The 15,036-nt window shown below is 45.2% G+C and overlaps 1 protein-coding gene across 1 annotated transcript in view; it reads right to left on the minus strand.

Moving 5' to 3' along the window:
- Positions 1 to 429: 429 nt before the first annotated feature.
- The window catches only part of SMC1B (structural maintenance of chromosomes 1B), a gene marked incomplete at both ends in the record, with an annotated part of 48,477 nt that continues 33,870 nt past the window's right edge, over positions 430 to 15,036 (minus strand). The window contains 8 exons of the mRNA XM_081127839.1: positions 430 to 531; positions 1,708 to 1,818; positions 5,329 to 5,398; positions 7,233 to 7,384; positions 8,406 to 8,560; positions 9,058 to 9,214; positions 10,997 to 11,095; positions 14,348 to 14,501. Coding sequence (XP_080983965.1) covers positions 430 to 531; positions 1,708 to 1,818; positions 5,329 to 5,398; positions 7,233 to 7,384; positions 8,406 to 8,560; positions 9,058 to 9,214; positions 10,997 to 11,095; positions 14,348 to 14,501 — 1,000 coding nt within the window. The remainder of the gene's footprint in view (positions 532 to 1,707; positions 1,819 to 5,328; positions 5,399 to 7,232; positions 7,385 to 8,405; positions 8,561 to 9,057; positions 9,215 to 10,996; positions 11,096 to 14,347; positions 14,502 to 15,036) is intronic.

Consider the following 15,036-nt stretch of genomic DNA (forward strand, 5'->3'; position numbering starts at 1 on the left):
TTCCTCTGCAATAACTTCTCAAACGCAGGTTCAACACCCTATGACTAGAATATTCAGAAACCAAGAGTATCCTTTGAAGGTGACTAGAGTGGAGAAGGCAGGACCAGAGTAAAGATGATGCGGAATTCAGCATTTTTCTGGCTGGCTTTCAACACAGAACTTAAAACTATGGTATAAATTGTACTTTTTTTTTTTTTAATTGTTCAAAACTAACTCACAGGAATCTCTGCCTGTGGGAAGTGAGCAACAGCACCTTTGGCTCCTAGCGGTTAAGCTTTCTCTTAAATGGCACACGGCTGTCTTGCTTGCCCCAGAAGTTTGTTATCCCACAGCTGTTTGAACATTGGAGTCAGAACTAAACAGTGATGACACTGATGACTGTCTGTCATCTGCTCTGACAGCTGGCAGCTGCTCCGGGCACTCTGGACCCTAACGGGGCTCTTGCTGTCTCCTGCCGGTTTCTTGGCCTTCAGTGTCTGGATACTGAGAAAGATCTAGGGTCAGAACTCGGCTGAACATGTAGTCATCATGCTGAAACGGGAGAGCAGGCAGTTAAGTCAGTCCTTCTAGGAAGGAAAGAGGTTACTAAGCATAAAATAAGAGCCAGTAGTGAATCTGGATTTGCATTTAAAAAGGAAGCTCGCGGTAGCCACCTAAAAAGGCCTCTTCTGCCTGCATTTACATCAGCTTTGTTTGCTTATTTCTGTATTACCTGGTACAGGGCCCGAGGATGTGCCGCGCCCCGGTGGGGCTCTTTGGTGTATGGACTGTTTTGAGCTACTGAGAACCAGCAGATGCAGGAAAAGCTCTGAAAACTAGGCACAAGTTTTCTTTTTCTAAAGGAAATTTACATTTATGTAAAAGATGACACTTCTCTACCCTTATTTGTTATGAATTTGAATCTGCAGAGCAAACCTGACTTGTTTACCACCCTTTTCCTGGCTGCCTGCCCATCACACCCCCCTCTCCCTCCCCCGTTTCAGCCCACGATGGGAGAGGAGCCCAGGTTCTAGCCACCCCCCCTCCCCGGGGTTACTCAGGGCAACGCTCCGTTCTTAAGCTCCTGTTTGTGTTTCTCTCGATAACCTGTCTCGCCAGCCTGATTTATAGGCCTGGCCAGAGACCCCAAGAAGGAGACAAGACTGTTTTCCTCCCCAGTGTGGAGTGAGAGTTTTCATTTCTCTACTGCAGCACATCTCAGTGATTCCCAAACAATTTGTAGGCACAGGAAGGGAAATTATTTTTATCTTAGCAACTCATCGTCCAAAAATGGGACGATCACAACGAGTATGTTGAACGGCTGAAGACAGGCACGTTCACGCTGAAAGTCACTACACAACTGGAGCTGTTTGTTTCTCCTTCTGGTATTTTTGGAAGAGAAATGGCTCCTTGTTAGTTCCACCACAATGCATTTATTTTTGCCTAAAGTGTTCAAACATTACAGAAATGGGAATTACAGTCTTAGTTTACTCTGTGTAGTTAATACGTACTATTGTTTTACAAAAACATGCTCTGCGGTTTTCAATTGGCTTTTTCATATCTAAAATCTCTGTGCTGGACAGGGAAATAGTTGAGGAGTTACTTCTAAATCTTATTTGATTAAAAAATAATTTAAGCCTATAGAAATCAATTGCAGAAATCAATCAGTATCTACAGTCTCCAGGAAGAACCAGAAGGTGGTCTTACTGTCCCCTCCCCCATCTTCACCTCTGGGTAGATGCCAATCAGGGCATCCGCCTTGGCATAGAACTCCTCCTTCAGGGAAATGATGATCATCTGAAACTGCTCTTGAGTCTGCTCTTTGATGTAACTTGCTACCTGGGAGGAAAGAAAAAGCACCCATTTCACCAGCAAGGAAAGGCCTCATTGCTGGGCTCTGAGGACAGGGATCCTGCAGGTCTCAGTCTGCCCATTTTAGGTGACGGGCACTTTCTTGCCTTCCTGGTGCTTCTGGTCAGTAAACCTACTACAACCACAGAAATAGAAATAGCTCGGATTCTAAAATAAGAGGTTAGGAAAAATACAAACCTCATTAAATCTAAGATCTGAAACTACAAGAGTATTTTTAAGGATAAAGCTCTACTTTACACTATGCTGTAAATATGCAGTCAGCCTTCGTAACAAGTTAAAACGACCACTCAGATACTTTACGAGGGTGAAGGACTGGTAATTAAACTTCCAACTTCCTATTTTGCCAACTCAAAGCCTGAAAACGGGGCCAATATGGCAATGACGTGTCCATAACCTGGTCATTTGGTTAGAGGTGAACTCAGTGGTTTCCTCAGGAAGGTCAACTCAACTCCAGGAATGAGACGAACAGAACACAGTCTGGATGGAAATGGGTCTTAGTGAACAAATCTCAGAACCTGGAGAACCATGAAGAACTTGGGTTCGAGCCACAGTCAGTAAGACACTCGCCAACGCCCTGGACCTCCCTGGGCCTAGAATGTGTCTTCTCCAATGTACTGGGTCCGAAGGCACCCGAGGTACTAAGGACAGTGCTGGGAGCAGGAATGGGAAGCTTCAGGTGAGCACTGAGTCACGAGCAGAGCTGAGTGATGTGAGGAGGGAAACTGCTGTTGACTGAGGCTGAGTTCATAGGAGGAACTCCAGCATTAGAGGCAACAGTGGTGACTGATGCAGGACTGAAGTCCTGCGATGCTGACTGCACTGGGAGAGGAGGTAGGTGCACGGACAGAAGGCATGCATTTTGCTTGGAGAGCTACCTGGGATGAATGCTGGGCACCCTGATCACAAGCAGGAGTGGAGCTGCTTCATAGTTGCTCATGCTACACAACTGCTCACACAGTACAGCAATGGAGAGCCAGGAACACAGATCTCAGAGGGCAACTGGAAGTGAAGAGGCTTTTAATACACAGGATAGACAACGATAGAAGAGTCTTAAGTAAGACCTAGTACCTGGAGATGCCATTAATACAAACATCTAAATTTTCCTAGAAGATGTGGAAGACATCCTAAATGCCACTGAGAAAAGATGCAGTTGACTGAGATAAGATGCCCACTACCCTCTAACAGAATATGGGATACAAAGAGCCCAAATGAATCAAATGGGTCGGGCCCAGGGTGCAGTTAGAGGAAGGCAGTTAGAGGGGCGCAGTTAGAGGAGGGCACTTAGAGGGATGCAATTAGAGGAAGGCACTTAGAGGGGCGCAGTTAGAGGAAAGCAGTTAGAGGGGCGCAGTTAGAGGAGGGCACTTAGAGGGGTGCAATTAGAGGAAGGCACTTAGAGGGGCACAGTTAGAGGAGGGCACTTAGAGGGGCGCAGTTAGAGGAGGGCACTTAGAGGGGCGCAATTAGAGGAAGGCACTTAGAGGGGCGCAGTTAGAGGAGGGCACTTAGAGGGGCGCAATTAGAGGAAGGCACTTAGAGGGGCGCAATTAGAGGAAGGTACTTAGAGGGGCGCAGTTAGAGGAGGGCACTTAGAGGGGCGCAGTTAGAGGAGGGCACTTAGAGGGGCGCAGTTAGAGGAGGGCACTTAGAGGGGTGCAATTAGAGGAAGGCACTTAGAGGAGTGCAATTAGAGGAGCGCAGTTAGCTGACGCAGACTGGGTGACACTCAGGAAACAAGGTGCTCCTGTTCTCTGCATTCTCTACCCTAAAGTTGGCAGGTCACAGGATGTGGCTCTTGCCTGTCCTCCACAAGGTTCAGGGGGACTAAGTTTGTAGGTCTGGAGTGGTCCTGTTCCCACGTACGCTGATATGCTCAGAGAGCAGGCCCCCAGAGAGGCACGGGTTAGATGAATGCACCTTGGGAAATACTGAGAGGCAACATTATGCCATTAGAAGGTACCTCAGATGGCAGCTCTGAACGTCTGGGCTCTCCCAAGCCTTTCACATGAGACTCCAAGTAGAAATTAGGGAGGAGTCATAGCAGTGCAGTTTACAATAGCTAAGATCTGGAAACAGCCCAAGTGCCCATCAGTAGATGAGTGGATTAAAAAAGCTGTGGCACATTTACACTGTGGAATACTACGCAGCTGTAAAGAAGAATAATCTCGTACCCTTTGGGACAGTATGGATGGTCCTGGAGAATATTATGCTAAGTGAAATAAGCCAGGCAGCGAAAGAAAAATATCACATGATCTCGCTTATACATGGAATCTAAAGAACTTAATAAATTGACGAGCAGAATAGATTCAATGACATGGAAGCATAGTTGAGTCTGACGAAATGTCAGAGGGAGGGGGGAGAGAGGGTGGAGGGGGAGAGAGTAACCAAAGAATTTATATGCATATATGCACAACCCAAGGACACAGACAATGGTGGGGAGAGGGACTGGGGAGGGGGAAGGAACGGGGGGGGGGGGGGAACGGGTCATTGGGGAGAAAAAGGGACATCTGTAATACTTCAAACAAAAATAAAAATTATACATATTAAAAAAAAAAGAAATTAGGGAGGAGGTCAGCTTCAGAGACTCAGAACCTGAATGGCACCCCAAAGAGTGCATCTCTTAAAGGGGGACTCCTTAACCAGACTCACGAGACTAAGGTGTAAGCGAGGACGCCAATTTACAAATGAATGAGAAACATCTACCAGTGGCCAGAGCAGCCTCCTGCTAAGTGGCTGTAAGTGCAAAGCCCAGTCATCCCTGGAAGATGGACGTGCCTGGAATCTGAACCAGGAGGATTATGACATCAGGACCCTGCAGGCCAGAGCTAGAGCTATCCCTCCCTGGGCAGTGATGGGTCCTGCTGTTGTTTGCCTCTGTCCTTTGGTCATACTTCCATGGCTGACACCATTCTCATGTCAAAAAGTCAAGCTGTGTGGCCTGAGAGCCCCTTCCAGGTGGCTTTGTACATCTAGGCACTGACCTTTAAAGCTGACCTGAAACTGAACTCTCAAGAGTTCAACTGTTTCCTTAGTTCCCTCATTGTCTCAAATACTGAAAACATCACACAGAAGTGCAGTAATTGGATATATTTTAATAAATAGGAGGGGGGCACACTTTTGAACTTTTAATTCCTCTGAAATTTTATGTTATTTTTGGACTTTATTGAACAACTAACTTGGTCCTGTTTGCCACGGGGCCTATTAGTGACCCTAACATCCCAAAATCTAGATCAGGAGAGAAGCCAGTTATCCAGGAGCCATTCTGGGGACCCAGCACCACAATCTTCACTCGACTCATATAGATTCCCCAACAACTCTGAGGCTTCCCTAAACCTTGAATGAAACTACCCTGAACCATCTTGTTTGTAGATATTTAACTTAGATTTGATTTTTAACCAACAATTATCAAACTATTTTTGCTCAGGGTCCAAGAATTACAGGCATTCTGTTGGAAATTAAAAGCAGAAAGAAACTCACTTTGCCAATGTTAGTATTGTCCAGGGCTGCATCCACTTCATCCAGGACAAAGAATGGAGCAGGCCGAAAACTAGAAAAAAGGACAAGTGAGTCACAACTTCCCATTTGTTTTACAAAAGACTTGGACGAGAGGACTCCCCATATTCAGATAAGAAAGATACATCCTTTTGGATGTTTTTGTCTAGGTCATCAATGAGCTGCATGCTGCTAAATCCAGGGATCAATTCTCAGTCCGTATCCCACGTGACCTTTGCAGGTGGTACCTGGGGTGGTCTGGGTCTACTACCCCCTTTACTCACTGCTCCTTCCCAGTTGCCCATCAACTTCCTGTCTCTCTATTGAAGACTGGTGCCCTTGGGGCTCAGTGCTCAGAGCACTCCCTCTTTCTAATGAGCTCCCTTGCTGATTTCACCTGACCCCAAGGTTGTAAATAACATCCACGGGGTGGGGAGGGTGGCTCCCACACTTGTGATCACGAGTCCTGATCTCTCCCTTGAACTCTCACCTCACATACTCAGCAGCTTACTCAGCAATTCCAACTCATCCAAAATCAAACTCACCTGTTCCTCCAACCCTATTCCCTCCTCTGGTCTCCCCCTCTTCAATTAATGGCAGCTCTTATCATTCCAGCTGATTTGGCCAAAACCCATGGAGTCATCCTGACTCCTTCATACTCCATGCCTGTCTCTGACCCTTCTGTTCTCACCCTGGTCCAACAGTAGTTCCCTAACTCCTGCCTGCCACTGCTGCACACAATCCCTTCTTGACAGATGCCAGGCTCACTGTGGCCCCAGGGCCTTTGCACTTGCTGATCTTCATGTCTAAACATCCTTGCTCCCTTAATTCCTTCGTATCTTTGCTCAATTGTTACCTTCTCAAAGAGGCCTTCCCGATGACCCTCTTTAATACTGCAAACCCTTCTCTACTACTTACTATCTCCATTCCCCACTTTTTCTCTCTACAGCACTGTCATTTTGTCACAATTTCCACATTAGAGAATTCATTTGGTAATAAACCTTATTTAGCATCTGTCTTCCCTGCCTAGAATGAAGTGTCTTTGAGACAGGGGTTTGGTTTTGTTCTCTGCTCTCTCTCCAATGCCTAACCACCACTGGACACGGTAAATATTTAATGCGTTATCTGTTGAATAAGTGGGTGAGGCGACACCTAAGAATCATTTTCTCTGGTAAGATTTACTCAACACAGGCTCACGTTTAGATACCTGCCCTGCTTTCCCAAAGTCCCCCTGCATTAATGGTGTTTCTTTCTTTGCTGTAATGGCCCATTCCTGTCCCTTCCTGAGACCAGTAAACGTCAGCTGTAGGACTTTCATGTTGTCTTCCTGACCACAAGAACAGAGGCAGTATCATCTACACATGAGACCCTCAGCCAGTGCTCTGGATGTTGGAGTTAACTGCCTTCGTGATTAGTGAATTTTTCTTGATTATTTTACAAACAGTGCCACCATCAGTGGAAACAAGGGTGGAATATTTTTCTCAGAAGAAATACTTTAACATTCTTTACTAAACATATCTCTGAACATGGACGAGGTAAATAATATACAAGTTGGGTGTTTTTGTTTGATTTGGGTTTGTTATTGTTTTTCTTGCAATTTTGATGTCACATCTGGCCACTCCAAATATTTTTATTTCTTTTCTATAAAGCTAAAATATTAGTAGCTACTAACAGAAACTTAATAAGAATCTGTCAAAAACTGAATTCTCTTAGATTTTTGTCTAAGTTGCTGTACACGTAAAACATCACCTGAACTGCCTGGCTGAAGAAAAGAGTTTTGTGTTCACAAACTGCTCAACACAATTAAAGACAAGTGATTCGCAGGGTTCTGTAGGAGTCCACTTGGTTTCTGCCCTGACGCAAAATCCCACAGCTCACTGTGACTGTACCTGTGCACAGCGAACAGGAGAGCCAAAGCTGCCACACATTTCTCTCCGCCGGACAAGTTGTCCATTGGCATGAACCGTTTGCCTGGGGCCACACAGTTATAGCCAATTCCCTCCAAGTAAGGCTCTTCTGGGTTCTCTGGGCTAAGAAATGCCTGAAACACATGTTATTTAGCAAAATCAGAAAAGCAGTTAGTATATTTTAACTTGGATTTGCAACAGGGCTTAACTGTAACATATCTTATTGGTTAGGTTTTCCCCCATTTTGAGGGGAAAATATCAATGCCTGTAAATAATATATTTAGCTCTACATGCAATCACAGACCACAGGGGTTGTCTTGGGGGGGGGGGCGCATTCTAACGTACACGAAGGATCAGGCCTTCCACCAGACTGCCATTCAAACCACAACAGCACATGCCACAGTCTTAAAAAAAGTCTTCAATTCACTCACTGGTCCATTCGTCAGCTGTTTATTGAGCACCCTATTTTGGGCCATGTACTGAAGACACAGAGATGAATCCTGCCCTCAGAGTTAATAGGTCCTTTTTAATCCTACTTTACTGAAACTGAGTGAATTTTTTCCGGTTGAAATTCTAAGTATCTGCTCCAGGATCATCTCTCAGTGATAAAGGAACACCGTGAGAAAGAGTGAAAGATACGTAAGACCCAATCTGCATCTTTATCCCATATTCAACTCCACAGTATTTGCAGAGACTATCATTAGAGTGAACATATCTAGACTTGAACCTGGCCTTTTGTTCCTTTCTCTCCTTTGTTACTCAGGTCACCTCCACAGACCCCAGATCAACTCAACCACTTACCAAGATCCTCTACCTCACCTCACCTTCACTGCAGAGACCATGGCAGTTCTAGAAAATCAAATTAGTACCAGGCAACAGAATTCCAGAGCTGAAGAGAGCTTGGAAAACAAATGATTGAACCCACTCATTTTGCACATGAAGACACGACTGGAGAGATCTAGCCTCTTCCCGGCTGGCCGATGACAGAGTGGGTAGGATCTAGAACAGGCCATTGTGATAACCAGTTTTCATCAACTGATTCTGTCCCGTCAGTGGGTCACTCAAATAAAGTGGTGGGTATTTGTTTCCCACCAGAAAAAAGCACCACCAATAACACAAAGTTCCTATTAATGTTTTGGGGTAAAAAATACATACTTGGGCACTGTTGTTTCTGCAGAGCTTCTTGTAGATTTGATCAATTGAGACCGAGATGTGCTCAAAACACTGGCTGAAAAGATCATATCTCCTTTTTTTCACCTGTTCAAACTCTTGCCTACACATTCTGGCCTCCTTTCTGCTGGCCTCAAAAGCTAAGAGAGAATCAATGTTGTTTATTTTAGAGACCACTGAGGGACTTCTCTTCAACTTTAAAGCATAAATTATTTTTTAAATTGGATTTTGAGCTTGGTTGTCTTGAGTAAAATCTACATGGAAAATAATTCAATTACCGTTGACTCCATGAATATGGCTTACAACTGATGAGCCCTTTTTCTTTCTGGTAGGGCGATTTTTAAATAATGACAAGTTCTAATACAGCATCTAATATGCCTACTATGCTAATAAAAATATATTATCTGTTAAAAAATAACCAATAAACTTGTTTTTAAATTAAAGCAGAATACCTTTCAAAAGGGAACCAATTAGTGATTCAGTATTAAAAGTACACATTAGTATAAGACAACAGAGAAAAAAATACACATAGTAAAAACAAATGTACAATCCAGGGGGGTTGCTGATAAATGTTATAGAAATCAAAACCCAAACACCCATGAGTATGAGCTTGCTAATGACTAAAACCCAGTGTCACCATCTGTGGACTCCTGAAACTTGTCTCGGACAGTCTTCAGGTTCTCCACGGCTCTCAGGTTGGGGGCTGCTGTCTTCAACAGGACCTCTTCTTGCGATGCTACTTGTTGCAGAAGGAGTCTAAGGTGGGCCTCCACCTCTTTATCAGATTCTAGAGCCTATTATTGGCAAAGAACAGCGATGATTGGCATTCCTTTTAGATCCAACCTGCTAAGGGATCAGGCACAGAGCCCTGAGGGCTCTGGTCCCGCCTCCCTCCCTCCCATTCTGCCCACTCCTGTCTGATGCAGTCAGGGGCACTATTTGTGGCTTCCTGAGTGGGCTGTGCCCTTTCATGGCTTTAGTTAGTGTAACAGACGCTGCTCTCTTGGAATGTGCTTTACCTCTCTCCATATCTTAATCTGGCTAAAAAGCAACAATTCATATATCACCTTCATTTTACTCTTTCATTAAAAATACTGACCATCTACTATGAGACACCAAAAATTCAACGATAAAAACTGTCCTGTCTTTGCCTTCAAGAGCTCACAGGGAAGTAAGACATACACTCCACTCTAGTATCTATAGCAGTGTTGAAATCCTCTTAACAGGCAAGCACAGGCACCGTGGGGCAGGGAAGAGACATCCAACCCACCTGGAGGTTACCAGGAAAGCGGAAAGCCGAACGAGAAATAGCACTAACTTGAGAGAGGAGGAAAGGGAGAAGGGGTGGGGGCATCACCTCCCAGGAAAATTGTCTTGACCTCCCAGAGGGAGGTAATTAATATGTGATCAAGGTAACATTTTAATTTATTGGGAAAATTATTTGAGAAATGTTGAGTAAATTGCTTAACTTGGGTACCTTTTTAGAAACAGATTCTACCTCATAGCATATACTAAAATCAGTTTCAGATTAGTTAAATAGGTAAAGGCAAACAAAAGAAAACCATACATTGACTTGGTAATGAGGTGGGAAGGCCTTTCTAAATACAGAAGCACTAGAGAGACTATAGAAAGACAAAAGTTTCTCTCCCATTGCCTAAAGACAACACAACCACCATCACGGAGCCCAGCCACTGCGACAGAACATACTAATTAGGAGCACATGAGATGAGAAGCCATGGTGTCCATTGCTACTTGGCCCCTGCATTCACTGTTTCCTCCTGCCTAACAGAACCCACGCTGACCTTTCTCCCTCATGGGTCCCATGCACCTGGGGGGTGAGGTGAGTGGTGGGCCTGCTGGGTCTAAGACTAAGCCCAGCCTACCCAACAGTGACTGGTCAGGGATGAACAGGTGTTCAAACTCAGGCCACTGTGATGAGGGGCCAGCTGCTGGAGCTTTGTAGGCCAGGCTTCCTTAATGGTGAAAACAGCACCACTGCAAAAGGTCTCTCTTCCCTGAGGGTTGTGGTTGTGGCTGGAAAACCAAGGAGTGACTGTCCTCCTAAGAGAAGCAGCCTCAGGACAAACACAAAGATTGCACACCTGTAGGGACGACTGAGAAACAGGGATCAAGCTGCTGAATTAGAGACCACCACCTGGACCCAGGTCTGTGCTCTGCAGCTGGGAAGGATGTCACCCACTAAGGTACTGCACTGGGACACTGCTAGCAGATTCAGGATGCTGGATTTGTTGGCTACTTTTGTCTGCTGCAGGACTTTTCAAATACTCTGATGTTCATTGTGAATCTCCAAGAAGGGGGTAGCCTTTTCAAAAAACTAGTGACCACAGAAACCTTTCTTCTTTGTCAAGACATTTCATGGTACTAGTGTCCTACAAAACACTCAGTGGGAAATGCTGATACGAATGTTTAAAAACGTAACCCATCTACACTACTTCTTCATAAACCATTAGGGAGTCTACTTTCCCCAGCACTTATTCTCTATGGACTAGAACTTACTCTGCATTATTTAATTACTCAATACACTGCAAATTAGTCATGAATAGGAACCTAATTACCTTCCAATCCTCTCCTAGAGGGCTGTAGTCTATCTCAATGGCCTCTTCTTTTTCATATATGTCCATCGTTGCCTGGGTACTTTCTGCTTCAGTTCTCAGCTGAAAAACACAGGAAGCCCTTTCCTTGTTATCTGAAAATGGTTGTCTCTGCTCATCCGTCTGCTCCAACCCTGCAGTTGACTGTCACCTCACTCAGATTCAAAGGTGAAATCTTTACGTTGGCCTGCAAGGCCATGAAGGCCCGGCCCCAGCCATCCAGCCCTCTGTGCCAGACTCCCCTGCACTCACTCTGCTCCAATGGCACGGACTGGCACACAGCCACCCAGGGCCAGCACACTGCCCTCTGCTGGGACAACCATCCCCGAGATGTCTGCATCATTTCGCCACTCACCTCGTCTACTTACCGCCTACCTTTGCTCAGGCCACCGACGGCCTCTCCATCTAAGACTGCAAACTGCCCTCGACCAAGGCACCTAATTCTTTCTGCTTTCCCCTTTCTTTAGCCTGTATCACCGCCCAACACAGGAACCTTTTGCTTACCATTCTGTGTGTGCGCCTATCTCTTCCCAAGTGGAATGTGAAGGAGGAGTGTGGGCAGTGTTCACTGTGATTGCGTAGGGCAATCACTGGCAACACACATTTCAGTTTCAACATGTACTACTCTCTGAAGGAAGGAAGGAAGGAAGGAAGGAGCAGACGGACAACATAAATGGGCACGCAGTCAGCTGGAGGCGGGCTGTCAGTATAATGCTGATGCCAAACACCAAGATTCACAAATTAAGAGAGAAAAAACACTGTCACCATTTCTTTCTAGATAGTCTCTGAAAAACAAGTGAAACTACTTTAGGAACATATGTTAAAACAGATCACATAGAAGATGAAGTTGAATACAAAATGCAATGCCAAATCCCTAAACCTCTTGATTCTGTTTATGTAATTTGATATCACACTTTGTATTAAACTTCCATGAATCATCTGGTGACCTGCTTCTCAAACCCTGGTCAGAGGGCCAGCCACAGTGAGCCTCACCTAGGAGCTGTGAGAACTGCAGACTCCTAGGCAACAAGATCCCAGATGCTTTATGCTCACAGGGTAATTTGGGAACCAGTGATCTGGTATGGTCTCCCCACGTAAGAATCTTTTGTGAGAACCCTGGAAGGTGCAGGTAACTTACTCTCTGAATGCCTCTAGTGGAAGGGAAATCGCAGGTTCTACCTCACACCTGTTGTAAGACAATTATTCCTATAACACCTGTTGTAATTACTTCTACCCAGTGATCTGTTCAGCCCTCTGGAGAGAGTTCATGCCATGTGCCTTTTCTATTCTGGATTCTATAGAATATCTTGCATAGTGTCCCCATTACATGGCCACAACTAGATGTGCTGACAAAATTCCAATCAGGGTCTCACCATGACGGCCACCATCTTTCTAGCAGGAAGTGTTCCCCAGCAGCAGAGGCCTGACTCTGTGGCCTCCACCCCGGCCCCAGCATGATTCCGCTCCTGTGGTAAGACTGTCTCCATTGGAGGAGGGTGATCATGTCTCCAAGCCTTCTCTGCTCAGCATGGCATGTTCTGGGCCTCTTCACTACCTTTCATGTTACTCTTAAAAAGCATCCTGCTTTAACAAGTGGATGCAATACTCCAGTGTGGCTTGACCAGCACAAATGGAACAAAATGACCCCTTTTTCTTTTTAGATAATTCAGTATTAGTCCAGCTTAAGGTCCTCATACCTGCTTTGAAATTCCCTCCCCCCAATACGAAAGTCTTTCAAGCTAATAAAGCAGTAAATTCCACATTCCTGGTGGGCAGGGTGAAGAGTACCTCCAGAGGTTTGCCAACTGAAAGAGACTAGGACCAACAACACAGGCTTTGATGCCAGTCACTAAGACTGCTTCCTCCTCTCCTGTCTGTAACAAACCTCTTCTAAAATGAACTGCCTTTAAACAGGCTTTCTATCACTTCCCATAGTACAGGAAGTATGGCTTGTCTGCTCCCATCCACTTCTGCTGTTACAGACCCAGCCCTTCTCTCTGTACCCGGAGGAGCGGACACATGGCCCAAACCAGCGAGTTCCTCCCCAGGATTTTCCTGAGAGGTCAGGAAAGAGCTCTTTCCCACTGGTCAAAGCTCGTGGTTACAGCTGCAGCCTTATGGGGGAGGCTGACTGAGAGAATAAAGCCAACATATGCTGAGCCAGAATGAGTTCAATTCCTGGGCTGTCGTGCATGAGACCACCTCCCTTCCAGTCCTTCCCACTTACTCTCTTCCCCTCAAAGCCATCTGAAGTGGGTTTATGTCATTTGTGGCCAGAAACTGCTTTCTCCTTTCCTTACCTCCTGTCTAGAATGTGATCTCTGCTAAAATAGAGAAAAAGACTGAGTGTATTATCACATCAGAATTATGCTATAAGAAGTGGTCAATATTAGCAAGAGAAATATGGTTTTATAGATGCTTCATTCTGAAGATTTCCAAGGACTGAGGGCCTCTTCTGGAGTGAAAACTGTATGGAACCGAACGGATTTCTGAATGAGGGCAGAGCAGGAGGGCAGAGGCATGTGGAAGGCGGAACACAGAGAAGCAGCTCACTAATACAGTAACAACTCAGAGATGACGTTAAGAGGCAAAACAATAGCTATTTCCAGCATCTTCTGGATTAGCTGATACTAAGATATTCTTTCTGAACTGTACATTCATATCCTTCCTAACATGAGAGACAGAGCTAAGGGTGTAGACTTCCAATGAACCTAATGAGCACTGAGTGAAACAAATGCAGTGAGAAAGAAAAAAGGCCAACAGAAATGCCCATTAGTTGGCCTTGGTTTTATCTTCTGATTCCCTGGGGGTCCATTCTTGCCTCCCCTGCCCTCTCACCACCTGCATGACTCAGGGAGGTGCTTCTTATGAGAACCACCTTGAGTTGGTGAAGGTGAGGAGTAAGACCCCTCCACACAGCACATGCAATGTTCCAGAGTGCAGGGAACTGCCAATGCCAGTGGGCTTGCACTCTGCCTGCAGTCCCATGGCACCTCCCCATATCCAAGCTCCCAACAGCTTTAACTCTCTGGTGTCTCTTGGATATCTCTATACAGGTAAGAGACTCTGGTCCATCCTGTGGGCTAAAGGGGCCTGGATGAGCGAGAGAGAGAAGAGGACTGCACAGCATTCCTGGTCCTTGGGAGTCATGATCAACTGGCTCTTTTCTGTCTGAGGAGCTGGCATCTTCTCTGCCTCTAAGGGGCTTTAGAACATAGGGAAGGATCCGCAGAACTGGGATTTCACTAAGCAGCAAAGGGCATTACATTAAGTTTGACACAACTGCTCTCATTTTAAAATCACTGGCTAGAATACCTCTACTTCAATGATGTCATCCAGTGACCCCGAGAGAAGAACTATTTCAATGTCCTGAACTTTGCAATCAAGCAGCATATTATGCTTCTCTAGGCGTTTCTGTTCCAGAGAAGACTGAATGATCACAACTTCTTTTTGGCATTTTCCCACTTCCCTGTAAACACAGATATGAAAAAGTGATGATATTTTACTCATTATGTAAAATTGCACCAAATAAGAAAAATGTGCTATAAACTTACATGAAATTACTTTTTCTTATGAGCGCTATACGTTCTCAAGTGACCTCACTGATGCTTGTAATGGAAGCCTGAACACTCCTGAAAGTCCTTAGTTAATCCAAGGGAGAATTATTCAACAATGAGCCAGCTTCCTTCAATCAGGAAACAATACTGTTCTTTCCTGCTTGCTTTAACTTTAAATCTGTACAATTTTTCAAGCTGCATTTCTATTTATTTATTTGAATTTAATGGGATGATGTTGGTTAATACAATTACACAGGCTTCAGGTGTACAAACCTTTAATATGTCACCTGTGTACGTACTGAGCTCAGCACCCCAGTCAAGCTGTACCTCTCCCTAAATGTACCTCAACCCAGGGAATCTCTTGCCCATAGGTCACTGCCCACCCAACAGCCTGAACTTTTCACTCCCACCACCGCCAATGTAGTGCCTGTCTTAAATGAGGGCTTG

This window comes from Miniopterus schreibersii (assembly GCF_964146895.1).
Source record: "Miniopterus schreibersii genome assembly, chromosome: 2".
NCBI lineage: Eukaryota > Metazoa > Chordata > Mammalia > Chiroptera > Miniopteridae > Miniopterus > Miniopterus schreibersii.